Source organism: Toxoplasma gondii, chromosome X (genome assembly GCF_000006565.2).
Source record: "Toxoplasma gondii ME49 chromosome X, whole genome shotgun sequence".
NCBI classification, from domain to species: Eukaryota; Apicomplexa; class Conoidasida; order Eucoccidiorida; family Sarcocystidae; genus Toxoplasma; species Toxoplasma gondii.
In genome coordinates, this window is record NC_031478.1 from 7,303,568 (window position 1) to 7,319,727 (window position 16,160).

Sequence of the window (16,160 nt, forward strand, 5' to 3'; positions counted from 1 at the left end):
TTTTCGCGTACGGACTTCTTCTGCGTAACGGGTGTCGCTCACGTGCACTCGCTTTTGTGCTGTTCACATCCGAAGGCTTCCCCCCGGTCTTTTTGTTTTTTCTGGTACTTTTTTCTCTCTGGAGGTCGCGGGCGAGTTGTCTCTCACCTCCATTCTGAGAACCGCAGCAACGCAGAAAGCTCGAGGCCACACTGCGCGCGAGACACGCGACGTTGAACGAGCACCGCCTCAAAGAAAACACTGCCGGAGCTGACAAGCACGGGGAAAACGGGAGAGAAAGTCACCAACGGTGTCGCCTGATAAACAGACAAAGCTGTAAAAGGAAAAACAGAAGGTTAGATCTTGTGAAAGGGCAGAGCCAGCCTCAGTCGGTGAAAAAGACGACGCCTGTGTAGCGGCAGCGATTTTGAACAATCGGTGAAAGTCTGGAAACAGTCGTGCACTTGACACGCATGTGTGGGCAAAAATCTTTCACAGCAGAAAATATCCTGGTGGTGCCGCGCTCCCGAGACCTGTCTAAGATATATTGGAAACGAGAAAATCGCAGTCTCCCGTATGCAAGCGTATGCGTGTCTACAAGTCAAGGTCTCAGACATATGAGTACGTAAAACTCTCTGCATAGTATGTGCAGCATGCCTAGTCCGTCAACAGAACTGAGGCACCTAAGGTCGATTGCTCTCGAGAGCTTCAACGTTTTCCTGTTAGTCACACCTGCTGTTCCGTAGCAGTCGATAAGAGCACTCACACTCTATCCCTCTTCTTCATTTTCAGTCCTTCTTCGCAGACAAACCAGGTATCTACCCACCTACATATATAAATACTTATATATATATATATATAGATTTATTTGTACATATATATATATATATATACATACATATATACATATATATACTTGTATGTGCATGTATCTACCTTTAGGTAGATCGGTGAGAGTCCTTCTGGTTGCGTGTGCAGCGGCTCTTTCTCTTTTGAAGAGCGAACTCTACACCGCTTGCAGTGTCCAGGGTCCTTCCTTGACAAGGGGGGAAGAACAAGAATTCTCCGTTGGTAAGTTGTTCGTTTTCGTTCCTGCCTCTCTCTTTCGTCCGCCCGCTAAGAAACTTTGGAGGAACCACGGCACGATGGGGTTCAACGGGTACACCTGTTCCAAGTGGCCACCATTGACAGAAAAAAACAGGTTTTTCGCCGTAAAGACATTCAACCACAATGTATCCGGAAATCCAGATACAATCGTTTCGATACCGATTTACATAAATATATACATATATGCATGTATATATATATATATATATATATACGCATATTTATATATACATATATATAAATATATGTATACAGGAATATATCCCTCTCTTTCTTTTACTTCATTCGGTTGTCGGGTGGGTGATCGGCAAGGACTGAAATTTGTGTCGCTTCTCTGACTGTGTTCCTTCGATATCCAAGTGTCTCCGCTTTACGTTGCCTTGCTGTCGAACGTTTCTCTTGTCCTAAAGAGGCTAGTTTTTCTTCTCCGCCTTGGAGCGTTCAAGAGAAGTCCCCAAGACCGAGAGCCTGCTGCAGCACAGCCTCGGCTTTCGGGAATCGGCTGGCTGTCGTGGCGAGGACTTCGGACGCGAAGACGACCAAGCCTGCTGCGTCTCGACACACCTTGTTCTTTTCGTCTCCCTTTTTCCGTTCCGTTTTTTCTCCCTCTGCCGCGGGTCCGCAGAGGTCTTGTCCTTCGACTTCCGTTTCTCTCCACTTGTTCTCCACGCGACTCCAGAGGACGACCAGCTGCTGTGCCTGTCCGAGCAGCTCGGATCGAAGGAGCAGCAACAGTGCCGCCTTCCCGCGTCTACTCTCTCTCTCCTGTCTCCGCGACGCGGCGACTCGCCTCTCAGAGTCCCCGAAGTCCGGACCTTCCCCCTGTTGCTCCTCGAGCCTGTGGAAGGCTTCGCGGTCGTCGGGGCCTGGGCTCTCGCTTTGGGCGACGGAGCCACAGGGCGAGGCGTCCACGGAGCAGCTTTCCGTCTCTGCCGAAACGACGGTTTCGTCTTCTTCCACGAAGGACGGAACGTGGAAGAGCGAGGAGAGAGACGTGTGTGTCTTTAGTTTGCGCCGCTCTTTTTCCAGCTGAGAAAGCAGCGCCTTCCGCGCGTCCACCCGCCTCTCTCTCTCCTCCACTGAAGGGAAGCGCGCTTCATCTGAGCGACGCAGCAGAGCGGTCACATGCCTCGACAGCTGCTCCAGTTGCAGGCGCGACTCGAGTTCCAGAGCGCCGATCGCCGCGGCTTCTTCTTCTCGTTGCCTGTCTGACAACAAAGGAAAGAAGCTAGCGCCTTCCTCCGAAGCCGCAGACGCAGGTCCCGCGAAGGGGTCGTCACTCCGCAGGCGAGACAGGGAGAGCGCTCGAGAGCCAGGAAACTCGTTCCCTAACCGACTCTTGCAGTGAGCGAAGAACAAAGCAGAAGTTCGAAAGAGGGCCGCCGCTGCACTCAGAATCGAAGACGCCGCGCTGGACAAGTGGGTGGACGGCGTGAGAGAAGAAGGCCCTCGTGAGTCGCGGACACTTGGAGGCGCGAGCACCCTCAGCCGCCGCTCGACGGCTCCTGTGAGGGTCGAGGCAGTCAGGAGATCGTGGAACTGCACCAGGTGCGTCGTAGGCAGCAGGGAACGGTCTCTGCAGAAAAACTCAGACAGTGGGAGCTCGAAAGCATTACAGCGACATCACTGCACCGTCCACACAACCTTCAGAAGCATCTTGTGCCTTCGCGACTGTTCAACTTTTCCTGCAACTCTTTGTTGCAGAAGAAGCAGCAGGATGAGAGTTCAGCTTCTTCTTCCGAACGTCCTTCATGAAAACCTGGAGTCCGCACAGTGGAATGACTGGCAGCCGTTAAGTGTGGCACTTCACTATCGTACAACAATGAGGCCCCTCGACATATGGGAGTCTTCTACGCATACCGTGAGGAGGAAAACGCCGTCAAATCTAGAGGTTCATACAAGGGCAAGGAAGACGGAGAAAATCGAGCCGACCACGGAGAGGCAAAAACACACAGTCGAGGTTCGCCGAAAAAACGGGGTACGCGGATAAACGCGGCCTCGGGAAACGTTAGCCGGTTTGTTTCTCACTTTTCTGTCTTGTCTCGACATCAGCCCTCAACCTTACAATGTAAACAGAGGAAATGCAGTATCCGTGGGGCCTCCAGGGCAAAGCGGAAAGGATTTGGAGGAGGGAGACTCAAGTTCTGACATCACGTGAAATGGCGATCAGGGCATGTGCCCCCAGTCTCTGGGTTGACGAAGTTTCAAAGACGGCACATCGGGCGTGATCACATGAGCGGTTTGAGCTACCGTGTCGAGTCCTTTCTTCCTGTTTTTGAGGAAAGTTTGATGTGAATGGAAACAAAGTTCCACATGTGCTTGATAGCTGTTCGCTTTCTTGTTGTCTGTGTGTTTTCTTACCTTAGACGCAGCACAGGCGCCCCTCCCATCAACGCCGTCCGCAGCTTCTCAATGGGGTTGAGCCGCGAAGGCAGAAAACTCGGCTGACTCGGTTCGTCGCAAGAGACGAAACTGACAGTGCTGGTTCTACTTCCGAAGTCGCGCCCTGCCTCCGTCTCTTCCTCTCTCTCCAGAGCTGCTTTCCCCTTCTTTTCCGCCTCCGTGGTGAGAGAAAAACGTGAGGGTGCCGTTTCGGCGTCTCTCGCAGCCTCGGGCTTCCGTTCTTCCTCGTCTTCGCGTCTTTTGCTTGCGGCGCTTTGCCGCAGTTCTCCCGCGCGCCCAACGTCGTCGTCCAACTCCTGGAGAAGGAGATCGAGAACGGGAGACACGAGGCCAGGGTCCACAGCGAAGCGGATCCAGTCGCCCAGCCCCGAGACGACTCGCGACTCTCGTTCTGCCCGCCTTTCGAGTTCAGCTTTTTCTCCTCTGTTGTCGCTTCTCTGTCTTCCGTCTCCCTCGCCGAAACCTCCCCTGAACGTGTGTCCTTCGCGCCCGCGTTCTTCTCCCGGGGAGACCTCCCATGTCCCTCCATCACCCACGACACTCCGCGTGGGCGGGCCACTCCGCGTGGGCGGGCCCCGCCGCGCGGCCCCTTCGGGCGCGTTGGGCTCCAAAGAAGCCTTCGGGGCGCCGCGCTCCCCGAGGCCCTCCGAAGTCTCCGCGACGGGGCCGCGACCAGCGTTCTGGCGAAGGAGACTGCGGGTGAGGCGCACGAGTCCGCGGAAGTCGAGGCAGAGGCCGAGCAGACCCAGGTGTGCAATGACGCCCAGGCAGTAGAGCCCCAGAAGCAGAAGCCAGCGCGAGGGAGGGGGAGAAGCAGAGGAGACGGAAGAAAGAGGAAGGAGAGAAGATGTCGCCGCGCTGTCCTTGAGAAGAAGAGCGAGAGGCTGGTCAGCGTGGCTCTGAAACTTCCGGTTCACGTAGTAGAGTGAGAAGACGGAGAGAACGAGGAAGACGGAAAACTGAAGACGCTCAACTGCAGTTTCTCTGGGAGAAGTGAGCACACAGAAACCACACAGACACCGACAGGGCAACTTGTGAAGTTCCCAACCTTTGCTGCTTCTTATGAAGGATCTAGTCTTCCTTTCGTCGGAAGTCCGAAGAAATCGCGGTGACGACGTCCAAAGAAGCCACGCATCCCCGTGCTGCTTCCTTTGCACAGTTCAGGGGATTCGCAGCTCGCGACAGGCGTGACTGGGTCTGCAGATCCCACTGAGGCCTCTTGGGTCGATTACAGAGAAAACGAGGCTGCCCTGCAGATACAGGGACGTCAAACCACACCTATATGCAGGCGTTTGAAGAGCGGTGCGTGTCGAATAGAGCGCCTCCACAGTCTTTGTTTGATTACTCTCACTTCTTCGATTGAGCGTGGATGAACAGCAACCCAAGAGCGAACCAGCCTCGGTTGCAACTTCTCTCTCGAGTTCCGTTTTTTCTGGAAACGGAAAAGGCCCTTACTCTCGTCTCTCGTCGAAGATTAGTCGCTCGTCCTGTGCGTCTGTTTCCTCTTCATCGCGGCCTTCAGAGAACGCACAGTCGCCGGGGCCGTTGGACTCGTCTTCGCCGCCCTCAGAGTCTGCGTCGCGGTCGCCCCTCCCCACGCGCATGCCCCGCCCAGACACCACGAGCGGCCTCGAGCAATGCCAGCTGCGCTCAGCACAGCGAAGCGCCACCCTGAGGACATCCTGTTGAGAGGAAACGGAAGCAGAAAGTGACAGAAGACTGCGCTCGACGAAACAGACACTCAGCCCCGTGAGCAGGCTGCTCGAAACATCTTCGCCTTCCGTGGGAAGAGTTCTAGACACGCCTCGAGCGATGCGAATCGCTGCAAATACACGTCCAGGAAAGTATAGGGCCGTTGTCGTGTGTGGTGTCTCTATGCGTGAAGAACTGCTGGCTTGTAAAAACAGTGGACATATCGGCGAGTTAGGAGGGTAGACGCGAATGTACGTTCGGAAGAGCGCGGCTCTATAGGACTGCGAGAAGAAACATCGAAACTCGCCCGTCGACGAGTACTTTTCAGCATGGGCTATCTCCAAAGGTTCTCCTTATTGCGAAACAGGGAAAAGAAAACCGACGACTGCTTGCATCGCAAGCCGTTCACGTCGTTCACAGACACACACGCGCATACAGATATATATATATATATATACATGGAACTAAATACTGTGTGTGCATGCGTTTATCCAAATCTGTATGGATACGAATAAACATCGAAGTCGAAAGAGTGCACGCACCTGAGGGAAGTTGGTGGCGATCCAAGAGACGCATTCTTCCAGGAGTTCCCTGCCTTCTCGGGACTCCCAGTATCGAGCTGCGAATCGCCTCCATAGCCAGTCGCCTAGAAGCTTCACCTGGAGAGAACATGCGCATCAGGGAGAGCAGGAAAAGGATCTGCATGGCGTCTGAAGTTCTCATCCAAGGCTGAGACGAACCTGGAAATGCCGGGCGTCCTTCGTGTTCTTCTCTCGACTTCCCTTCTGTTTCGCTGTGCGGTGAGAGGATCAAGCAGAAGCTTCTGCGTCACCGAACTTGGCGAGGTTGTAACCTCCATGGCTTCTCGCATTTGTTTCGTCTTCTCGACGCCCTGTTTATTTTTTTCCAGTTTTTCTCTTGGATCTCAGTATCCCGCAACAGTAAGGTTGTTCCACGTCGGTTACGTTCCAGGCGTGGTATATGGACTCCTATCTGTTTTCACTCATATCAGCAACGAAAAAACGCGGACTAAAAAACCGCTTTTCTCCTGTTGCTTTACCCGGCGCTCCGAGCTGACGTATCGCAGGAGTTCCACAATCTTCACGTGAAGGAGGACATCGCAGACTGGAAGCTGCTGGAAAACATGGGCGATGAATCCCCTGAGAACACAGCCAGGCGCAGGATCCAGAAGAAAGACGAAGAAAGAATGATCTCTAAGTTCGCTACTCGGTCTTTCACTTGCGACTTGCGTTGCTCTCTGTCGATCTTCTTCTCCTCATCCCAGCATCCACGTCGACGCTGCGAAATCTGACGTGTGCATCGAAAAACTCGCATAAGCGGCAAAGCCCCTCTACGCATGCGTTCCCCGATGCATGTTTGGATCCTCACCCGACAAGGAAGTCCGCATCTCTGACGCTCAATCCTTCTGCGTCTTGCGCGTCTTCTTCACCGTCGCACTCGCGCAGTCCACGGGGCGGAGACAGAGGAGAACGAACAGGGAGAGACAGAGAGAGTTGCGCGGCAGGAGAGGAGAGTGACGAAGGAAATGCGAGAAAGGGCTGCTTGAGGTCGCCCTGGAGAACGACGAAGAAAGCCGTGAATTCTTGGAAGGAAAGAGATGGAGAGCACGACCTGGGGAAAGCACGAACGAAGCGAAGAGAGCCGAGCCATGATTCAATCACACTGGAATCTGGAAGGACTGTTCTCCTCGCTCTTGCACATTCTCGCCCATGAGCAGTTGTGGAAGGGTGAAATCCTGTGTTCTCTTCATCTGGCAGTGCGGCCTCTGACCTCTCGCCTGTAAACCAAAGATCGGTTTTCGGACCTCCGGCGTCACGCCAGCCGGTCCCCTGTCTTGTCTCTTCTTCGTCGTGCGATATTTCTCATCGTCTCTATCTCTCCTGCCTGTTCTATTCCATCGACTGTCTCGCGGGGCTTCCTTACACTGTGACGAGATCAACGGCTTCAGTCTCTGCGCCTTCGACGCGTGACTTGCGCGGCAACACAAGCCTCGGCCCGTGGCGGAAAGTCTTTCGCAGAAGCTTCTTGACGCTCTTGGCATACAAACTTCGTTCCTCCCGTTCGTCCTTCGCTGCTGTTTCTTCGGCTTCGCCAGTTCGCTCCTGGCCGGCGGCGCCCGTCGGAGGTGAAGACGAGTTTTGCAGAAAGAGGAAAACCAGGAACAACTGAAGAAGCCGGAGCTCGTCCGCCCCCTCGGTCACGATCTGCTCGCGGCTGTGGGCGGAGGGGACGAAGCGCCGAAGAAAGAGGGGAAGGTCCTGGACGAGAAGCGACGAGAAACAGAGCGAAGTCAAGGTCGCGCGAATCCTAGACGACGCATGACTTCAACAGAAACAGGAAACGTGGAGAGAAAAGGCGTTGCCACGAAGAGAGGAAGCGGAGAAAAGGGATCAGGTCCGAAAAACGTGGACACCAAGCAACTTGTGACGTCGGAAATCGCTTACCGATAGAAAGAACTTTACCGAGAACACTGAAGGCCTGTCCTTTATTATGACAGTGACGGGCAGTTCCACCTGTGCCATGCTCGTTTTTCAACTTACATTCATGATGTTGAAGAGAAGAGCGAGGACACCCTCATCGACTTGCTTCGCGCATCTTTCTTCCCCAGAAAAAGAACTGGATTCCTCATCAATCCTCTCGTTCCTTCCGCCTTCTCCACCTTCCCTCGCCTCCTCAACTACACAGTCGAGCGCGTCTCCTCCTTCGTCGACCCCAAGGCCCTCGTCCCCAGGCGGAAGCGCGGGCGACGCTTCTCGCCACTCTGCCTCTTCCCCAATCCACGCTCTTCCGCAACAGCACGTTTTCTCTCCACTTTCTTCTTCCGGCGTCTCTACGGCTTCGCCGTCCGGTGCTCCCTTTCTCTCCTGGCCGGCGACCTCCGCGTCGTCTTCGAAGGCCGCACTCTGCGGTCGGAGGAAGTCTGTGAGGAGAATACGGAGCGGGTCGTAGAGACTCTTCCTTCTTCTGAGTGTTCCAGCCCCCTCTTCGTCTGCCTCTTCTCCTTTCCCCACAGCGCAGACGGAAAGATATCCATCAGGCAGGTCCGACCGGGGTGACGACTGCGGAGAAACTCCTCCCCGGGAGGCAGAGAAGTCGTTGAGAGACGAACCGTGCTCTTGCAAAGTGCGTCGCTTCTTTCGCGGCGACGCAGACACGCTTCCTTCTGTTCGAGAGGAAAACGATGCGCTTGGAACTCTGTTCACCTCGCCAGCGCTCGCCGCAGGTGAAGCGGAACAGCACTTGCCGTTCTTCCGCCTCGGGACTGGAGGCAGAAAACCGCCTCGTCGAGGCTCGCCGGCGAAGCGCCCGTGAGGCTCGTGGGAACGCATGCAGCGCAAGGTGCCATCGATGAGGCTAGCCTGCAGAAGCGACAGCAGAGAAGACATGAAAAGTTAAGACAGTGAGAGAGAGCCACTGAGAACCAGCTGAAAAGCGACGCGATAAACGCCGGGCAAGTCGCACAAAAAGAGACCAAAATGCAAGACAAGGACCTCGAAGAAGCGAAACAGCGAAAGAGGCACAGAGAAAGCAAACGCGGGGAAAACCGAGAATTCAAGAAAAACAAGAATTCTCCTGATCACATACACACACGAATTTCTGTCCTTTCTCACGCGTGAGTTTTGAGACGCTCAGAGAGGAACTCAAAAAATGCCGAACCTCAAAAAACTCAGAGTCGGATCACTTTACCCCTCCTTCTCGCGCGCCTCTCTCTCCCCTATACCATTCCTCGCGTGACTTGTCGCCGCAGTCACCGTGGATCCGCGTCTCCTTGTTCGGTTTCTGCCGCTCTTTTGCCTCTCATTCTCTCCCCGCCGCGGCCTCTCTCCTCCCCCTGTGTCTCCTTGCGCGCTCTCACCTTGACGGCCCTCACGAGGGCGAAGAGACAGTCGGCCCACCCGGTGCTGACGTGCTCCATGGCTTCCAGGGACCCAGACAAGTAGCCGTAGATCGCCTGTTCGAACGACTCCATCCCAAATCCTCCCTTTTGCGTCTCTACTTTCTCGCCGACGCCAAGGCCAGCCAGAACACCCACAGCCCCCTTCCCTGCGGCCGCTGCGAAGTCGAATGTGCACCGAGGCGAGATGCGGGCGGAGAGAGGAGCAGACGAGGAGACAGAGAGAGACACTGTGGGATCTGTGGAGGACACAGCGACACACCACGAAGAGCAGAAGAAAGTGCAGAGAGGCGAAGAAAAAAGGCGAATTGCGGCTGGCAGACAGAAAAGGGAAAGCACCAGGTCACTCAGACGGGGCAGGCGGAAGGGGGTGAAGAAAAGCCGACACAACACAGCAAACGGTGAGCCTGAAGTCCATTGGCATGGTACCGAGGACACTGAGAGGCGCAACAGCAGGTCCTCGGCGCGTCCAAAAATCAGAGAGCCTTAAGCATTGTTTGACCAACGTGGTGGAAGACGAAGATTGCCGTGAATAAGGCGTCTCAGACAGCACGGAAGAGACAGAGAAGGAAGAAGACTTCGAAAGCTAGGTCAACGACAGCCAGGAGACAGAAGCGGGTGAAACACACCTTTCGAACAGTCTTCAGACTAAACGTGAAGCCTCGAGAGAGGAAGTGATTCCTACACCGAGGAGACAGAGAGTTCCGATGAGGCAGGCTTGCATCAAACGGCAAGGCTCCATAGACACGGAAAACGCGTTCTAAATGTTTTTTTTTGAAATCTTGAAGCCAACGTTTCCCTGCAACTCTCCCTGGTCTCCTCCCAACATTTTGGAACGCTTCAAACACTCACCTTGCTGTTTGGCGAGAATCCTTTGACAAACGTGGACGAGGAGACTTCTGCCTTTCTTGCCTTCGCCGTACCACCCCATTTGCTTCTTGTCGAGCGCCGCGGCAATCCCGGCATTCTTCAGTGCAAAGGCGCCAGTGGAGCAAAGTTCGGCATTCTTTTCAGTCTTCTTCTCCAGCTCCGCATTCTTCAGAGACTCCTGGAGGCCCCGCAACTCTTCCTTGCCTTCCTCGCGAGCGGCCAGAGCGACGTGCTGAAGCGAATAGCCGCTCGGCCATAAGCAGGCCTGAAGGGCACGGCAAAAGGAAGGAAATGACGAAGGACCGCATGCAGAAAGGCCGCGAAAAACGCGCTACACAACGTAAGGCCGAACCCACAGAAATGGTGTCAGGTGTGACGACGTAGCAAACGGATAGAAGCAACGGAGCTTTAGAAGCACGGAGCGAGAGAGAGGAGAGAACAGCAGAAAGGAGAGGAAGGAGAGAAGAAGCTGGGGTATTGAGAAGAACAGATAACGAGCAGCAAAGACAATCGACGCACTTTCAGAATTGGGCTCGCGTCCGAGAGAAGCCGAATTTCGTGGTCTGTGAAAACGTCTTCAACTTGCAAGGAGAGATCGACGTCGTCGTAGACGTACGGCTCCATCCAAGGTTCGTCGCCTGAGAGCGAAAAAAACAAAGTACTAATGGAACTTGCGAACAGTAAGTGGCAGAAATGATTGGAACAGACACGAAGAAGCCGCACATGGACGACAGCGGAGCAGAAAAGGTTTCCGCGAGACGTTTCGTCCTTTTTCCGACGAAGTTTTCCGAAACTTCAAAAAAGAGCATGCATAGGCGTGTGTTTTTCCTTCTTAAGAGGAAAAACTCCTCAACCTCTTCGACTCTGTTTCTCTTTTTCAACCGTCGATCTCTTCGTCTCTCTGTCGTGTGTCTCGCCTCGCACATCACTGTTTCTTCGCAGTCGACCCTCCCACCCGAGGAACCGAGAAAGCGAGAGCACTGCGTGAACTAGCGGCTCCCCCCAGACGTGGAAAGCATGCACTTGTCGAGCTCTTTGAAATATTTTTTCCAGAGCCTTCTCCATGTTTCAGTTGCGCCAATCGACACTCTCACGTCGCCTAGACCCACACAACTGAGTGCCATTGTTTTCTATCTACGTCCCTTCTGTGCCCTCTCCTCAGTCTTCTCGTCTTGCGCTTCGTACCTCTTATCACCTCAACAAGCCACGCAGCTCCACGCTCAACAGCCTGCTTCTCCGCCTCGAGCAACTTCCCCATGCGCAGCAGCTGCCAAACTCCGGCGAAAAACGCCCGCGTCTCTCTTCTGTCCACTTCGGAGATCAGCGGCGCCGAGTGAGAGAAAGACGAACGAGAACCTGACGACGGTGGGCTCTCGCAGAGCTGCGCCTCCGCTCCCCTCCGGCACGAAGCGGCCCTCCAGGCATGCGAGGCGCCCGGCAAAACGTACGGCCAGTCCGCGTGGTAGAAGAGCGACGGAGCCGCAGAAGCTGTTGGACAGCTGGGGAGGTCGCTCGCGTTGGGAGCTGAAAATAAAGAAACAGAGGGTGCACCCATCCGTGAATGCAGTGTATCTGCGTAGACGCACAGGCATTTACCCGGTCAGAGAGAGATCGAAACAAGCATGTACAGAGAGAGCGGTGGGGATACGGGGATCGCCATGAAACTCGAAAGGGCGCAAGAGAGACAGAAGACATTTCCATTTAGCTGGGCAGGGACGGAAACCGAACTTTGAAGGCGATTTGTGTCGCTCGCGACGACACAGCAAAGAAAGATCGAAAAATTCCTTCTGCCTCTGTAGGAAGAAGCAGAAGCGCCTGGTCATTCGGACATTGTTGAGCGACAAACCACAGGGGTTGAGCCCCAGCCTCTCTCCTGCCTCGAAGGATACGATGAGCGTTGACACCTTTGCCAACAGTGAAAGGCCCTGTTTTCCCTCCCTACAGTAACGAATGTATTCTCAGTTTGCCTCGTTTCTTCCCCCGCACATCTCCAGTAAGTGTCTTCTTTTTGAGTTTCCCCGTCGCTCGTCGCTTACCCTTTTTTCCGGGGATTCTCGCGCTCTGCATGTGGCGTTCAGCAGAGTTTCGGAAGCCGGTCACGGCGGCACCAGAGAAGCTGCCTTCCAGAGAGACGGGAGAACTGGCAGAAGCCCCACAAAGTCCCGCCAGGTGCCTCGCTTCCCACTGGAGCCAGGCCTCGAGGGCAACGAGAACTCGGACAGAGCGGTAGCGCGCGAAAATCCACCGGAGAGCCTGAAGAGACGCAGAGGGTGTTTGTAAAAGGCATGAAACTTTGAAACGAAGGAAACAGGACTAGTCTTCTCCATCTTCTCTGTTACGTCAAAAGTATGTTTGTGACAAACATGAGGAGTTGAGGAGAGGAAAACAGAACAGAGCTTCTCCGTCGTGTCTTTATTTTCACAAAACGTATTTGCGAAAGACAGCGAGACAAACATGGTCAGCGAGAGTCCCCGCCTACCTGCCCCTCTGACAGTTCACTCGTTCGAGTCCAAGCATCCACGACTCCCGACACAACAAGAGCTTCTTCTCCCCCTTCGTCAATCATCTCGTGGCTGTCTCCATCCTGAGAACTTGTCTTTCCCTGGCGTCGAAGTCGTTCCTTCCGCCTCCTCTGTTCGCAAAGAATCCTGTAAAGACGCATGCCAAGAACCTCCGTTTGCTTGAGCAAAAGCAGAAGCTGCAGCGTGCTCCGGAGTCTGAATCCCAGCATGCTGTGAAGCTCGGAAGCCGCCGGATCGGCTTCCTTGTCTCCTGCCGACCCAGCTCCGGCAACGGCCCCTTGGGCTCCAGTCCTGTTTCCCGTTGCTTGGTCCCCTGACTCCTCGCCTTCGGGCGCAGGCCCCCGCGGGTCGCTCGAAGGCCGCAAAGATGCCGCCGGTCGCTCTCTGGGGATGAGGCGACAACCTCCGGGATTCGACACCGGCGACTGCCCACTCTCTGAGTCAAGGGCAAAGCTGCTTGTCTTCTCAAACAGATCAATGTACTGGCGCAGAACCGCGATATCCGAAGCCCCATCGTCAAACACAGCAGCACTCGTAGGCGGAGGTTCAGACGCTCCTGCCGTCAGGCGCGAAGGGACAGAAGACGAGGAAGACGACGGATTGGACGAGGTCGACAGATCTTTAGATAAGTGCGACGAAGAAGAAGAGGAAGAAGAAGAGGAAGAACAGGACGAAGGGCCTGGGGCAGCAGGCGCACAGGCGGGGATGAGCCCCGGGACGAGGAAGTCCACCATGTCGAGCTACACTGTTCTCCCTCTACACACATGCACAAATGCCAGTGAAATGTTATGCATGCGTTTGCGAAACCAGATGGCGTTTTAGCAACGTATGGGTATGCAGACCAATGCTCACATGTATCCTAACCTATCCTCACATGTATCCTAACCTATCCAGACATCCACAGATATATATATATATATATATATATGTATGTATACATATATATATGTGGAGGGTTGGTAGGGCCGCCTCTCCCCCGTTACCTCCATGAAAAGCGACGGCGGAGCGCGACTTCCTCAGGTCTTTCTTGTGCGATTTCCAGGAAGCGAGAGTGAAGAGAACTGGGGGAGGAAAAAGAGGAGCAAGACAAGAAAGTCGATTTAAGCCGCGCAGGAGAGGCGTGGTAAGGCAGGACTCCGACGAAGCAGGGGGACATTTAAAATCTGACGACTCATCCTGATGATCAGGAGAGAAGGCAGCATGCAAAGAACCGCGGGGACAAGAAGCTCGGCGAGGAGTTGAAACGCGGCGTGACTCCTTCGAGTCTTCCTGTTACCGAGTTGAGAGACAGGAGAGCAGCGACAAGGAAGACGAGAAAAAGAAGACAAGGAAGGATTCGGATAACTCCGACAACGAGGAGCTACAAATTGCCTCCTACACTGAGCAAGAACGTGTGGAAGCGTTCGTGGGTTTCTTCCTTAGGTCTTTTAAAACGGATTCTCTCGACCTCGGACAAACTGTCTCCGTCTTCTCCCCAGCCAATGGCGTCGACAAGAGAAACAAACAATTCAGAGACAGAAGGGGGCTTTCTGTGGTGAAAATGGGACGGTAGAAAGTGGAATTGAAAAGGAAGAAGAGGGATCCTTGGACAAGAATTTCAGGTTTGACCTTGCCTCTGTTGTAACAGCTCTCTCACAAAGTGGAAAAAAACATGCACTCTTTGCCGGGGGGCAGGCGGGGGGTGACAACGCATGCGGTTGATTTCCTCGCCAAGTGTGCGCTCCAACACTTTTCTAAAAATTCACTTCAACACCACCACTGCGTTTCCCTGTGGCTAAAAAACAAAGTGTTTCTGAGCTGGTGTTTCTTTGGAAACGTCCTTTTCAGCCACCAAAAGGAGGTACGCAACTGTTGTCCAGGACGGTCTAATGCGCTGGCACAGGCACTGTGCGAGTCCTCTGTCGCTGCTATTATTGGTTCTCGCGCAACTGCAGATTCTTACCGTAAACCGCAGGGAAGCAGGAGTTTGCTGGATATGGAATTGCCTACAGGAGATCCGGATCCAGCGTCGAAAAAAACTCACCTTCATTCTTGGGGTATGTGGCGAAATGAAAACTCCTGGGACCGTCTGAGGAGATTGTTGTGCGCGCGAGAATCACACGACGCAACGAGAAGGAACACCCTACAGCCCCTCCAACAAGGGTTGACTCTGAAACTTTCGAAAATATGAACCTCCAAAGAGAGGATTGGCGTATCACGACCCGTGTGACCTTCAGGGCAGAGCCATGGAAGAAGTGGGCAACTAGACGCCATGGGATCTACATTCTGTGACAGCACACTATACAGAACCTGTGGTAGACAAAAATCTCTCGGAAGATGGCCTATTAGCCATCAAATGTCTGTCCAACATGCGACTTTCACTTTTCCGACGAAATCTATTTGGAAGTGTAGGCTACGGAAAAGACTTAAATCTACCTATATGATGGCGGATTTGGACAAATTGTCCATTTATACTTACTGGTATTACATTTCAGTCATGTTATTTTCGGAAAAAACCTGTGGCTCAGAAGCTCTAGGAGCCGAGCACTGAAAGAAGCTGTCCTTGAGTCCAGGACTCCATAGATTGTCTTTGGCGTCTATTGTTCTTTTGTGTTCATGTGTTCCTTTAGTCTTTGTGTCACGCATTGCTCATGTCTACGTGACGAATAGCCGGTGGAATAGCGACATAGATATCTCTGCACAGAGGCAATGAGATGCTTGTAAATGTAGACAGGGAGATATACCGTAGAAAGTTTGTTGGGAGAAAAGATGTATTGAGAGTTCTCGATGTATGTGTATTTCTAGTTGTCGGTGATTCGCGCTTTCCACAGACTGTTGCAGAACACGGGGGAAACCGCGAATCCCCGGCCAGTGCAACCCAGCACTTCACATCGTCGATCGAGATTGGCGCCACGTCTCAGACAGCGGAGAAGAGCCTTATTTGTATCGCTAGTTTATGGAAGTACAGCACTTGGCAACACAACAAACCAAGTGTTTCATCTACTGATACATACACAGAGGAATATACACGGGCGCATATATGTTTCAATGAACAGCCATCTGAAGCATGCATCAGGACGAGGTCACCAGTCCGTCAGCAAGAAGAAATTCCCATCACTGTCAGAATCCGTTCCGTATTTAAAATGCCAACACTGATTCGAAAATGAGTTCTAGTCCAGTGAAAGAACTTACTTAATAGACTCCCTGCGCACTTCTGCCACATTTCCACGACGACGCATGAATTTGCAAGAGCTACACGGGCAAAAGGGCTTTCCAATGAGGGAATGGTATTGGGTTGGTTTGCAAGTTTCCTGAATAAAAAGCTTGTTTGTACTGCAGTCGAACCACCCGAGGTTAACCGGTTTTCCGAAAGAGGCATATTATGGCCTTTAGTTCGTGCCTCTGCAGCGTAGCGACGCCGGGTTTCCCAGGTGCATGGCACACGTCGTTGCCAGCAGATCATTTGAACTGGAGGAGTGGTGAAGCACGTCCCGTGATCCTGTAGAGCGTGGTAACCATGGGATAGAGAGAGTCGCGGGGTTTTCTCGATCTTCCTGGAATGGCACTTCTATAGAATACGTTACATCCCTGTCGTGGCACGCGTACATCAGTCGTCGACTAGTTTCCTCAGCCGAGGCACCGTGTGCTTCACTGATTTCCTCGTCTGTGAACCTACGCCACATGGGTCACGT

General features: G+C 53.5%; 1 protein-coding gene across 1 annotated transcript; it reads right to left on the minus strand.

The window, feature by feature from the left end:
* Positions 1 to 1,057: 1,057 nt before the first annotated feature.
* On the minus strand, positions 1,058 to 14,803 carry TGME49_275490 (hypothetical protein). Its single transcript, XM_018781725.1, has 14 exons — positions 12,447 to 14,803; positions 12,004 to 12,220; positions 11,153 to 11,491; positions 10,487 to 10,605; positions 9,950 to 10,232; positions 9,059 to 9,336; positions 7,743 to 8,561; positions 7,126 to 7,460; positions 6,571 to 6,813; positions 6,242 to 6,341; positions 5,724 to 5,840; positions 4,945 to 5,171; positions 3,448 to 4,473; positions 1,058 to 2,662 (listed from the first exon to the last, which is right to left on the minus strand). The coding sequence occupies exons 1-14, from the start codon at positions 13,221 to 13,223 to the stop codon at positions 1,528 to 1,530; spliced, it is 6,015 nt and encodes a 2,004-aa protein (XP_018635677.1). The 5' UTR covers positions 13,224 to 14,803; the 3' UTR covers positions 1,058 to 1,527.
* Between the last annotated feature and the right edge of the window lie 1,357 nt (positions 14,804 to 16,160).

Bases quoted from the DNA above. Each gene is read 5' to 3' on its own strand.
- TGME49_275490 (XM_018781725.1), bottom strand. From the start codon at position 13,223: ATGGTGGACTTCCTCGTCCCGGGGCTCATCCCCGCCTGTGCGCCTGCT. The intron at 10,233-10,486 runs GTGCGTCGATTG...CGTGCCCTTCAG, and splicing joins ACGCGAGCCCAATTCTGAAA to GCCTGCTTATGGCCGAGCGG. The intron at 9,337-9,949 runs GTGAGTGTTTGA...TGTCCTCCACAG, and splicing joins GATTCTCGCCAAACAGCAAG to ATCCCACAGTGTCTCTCTCT.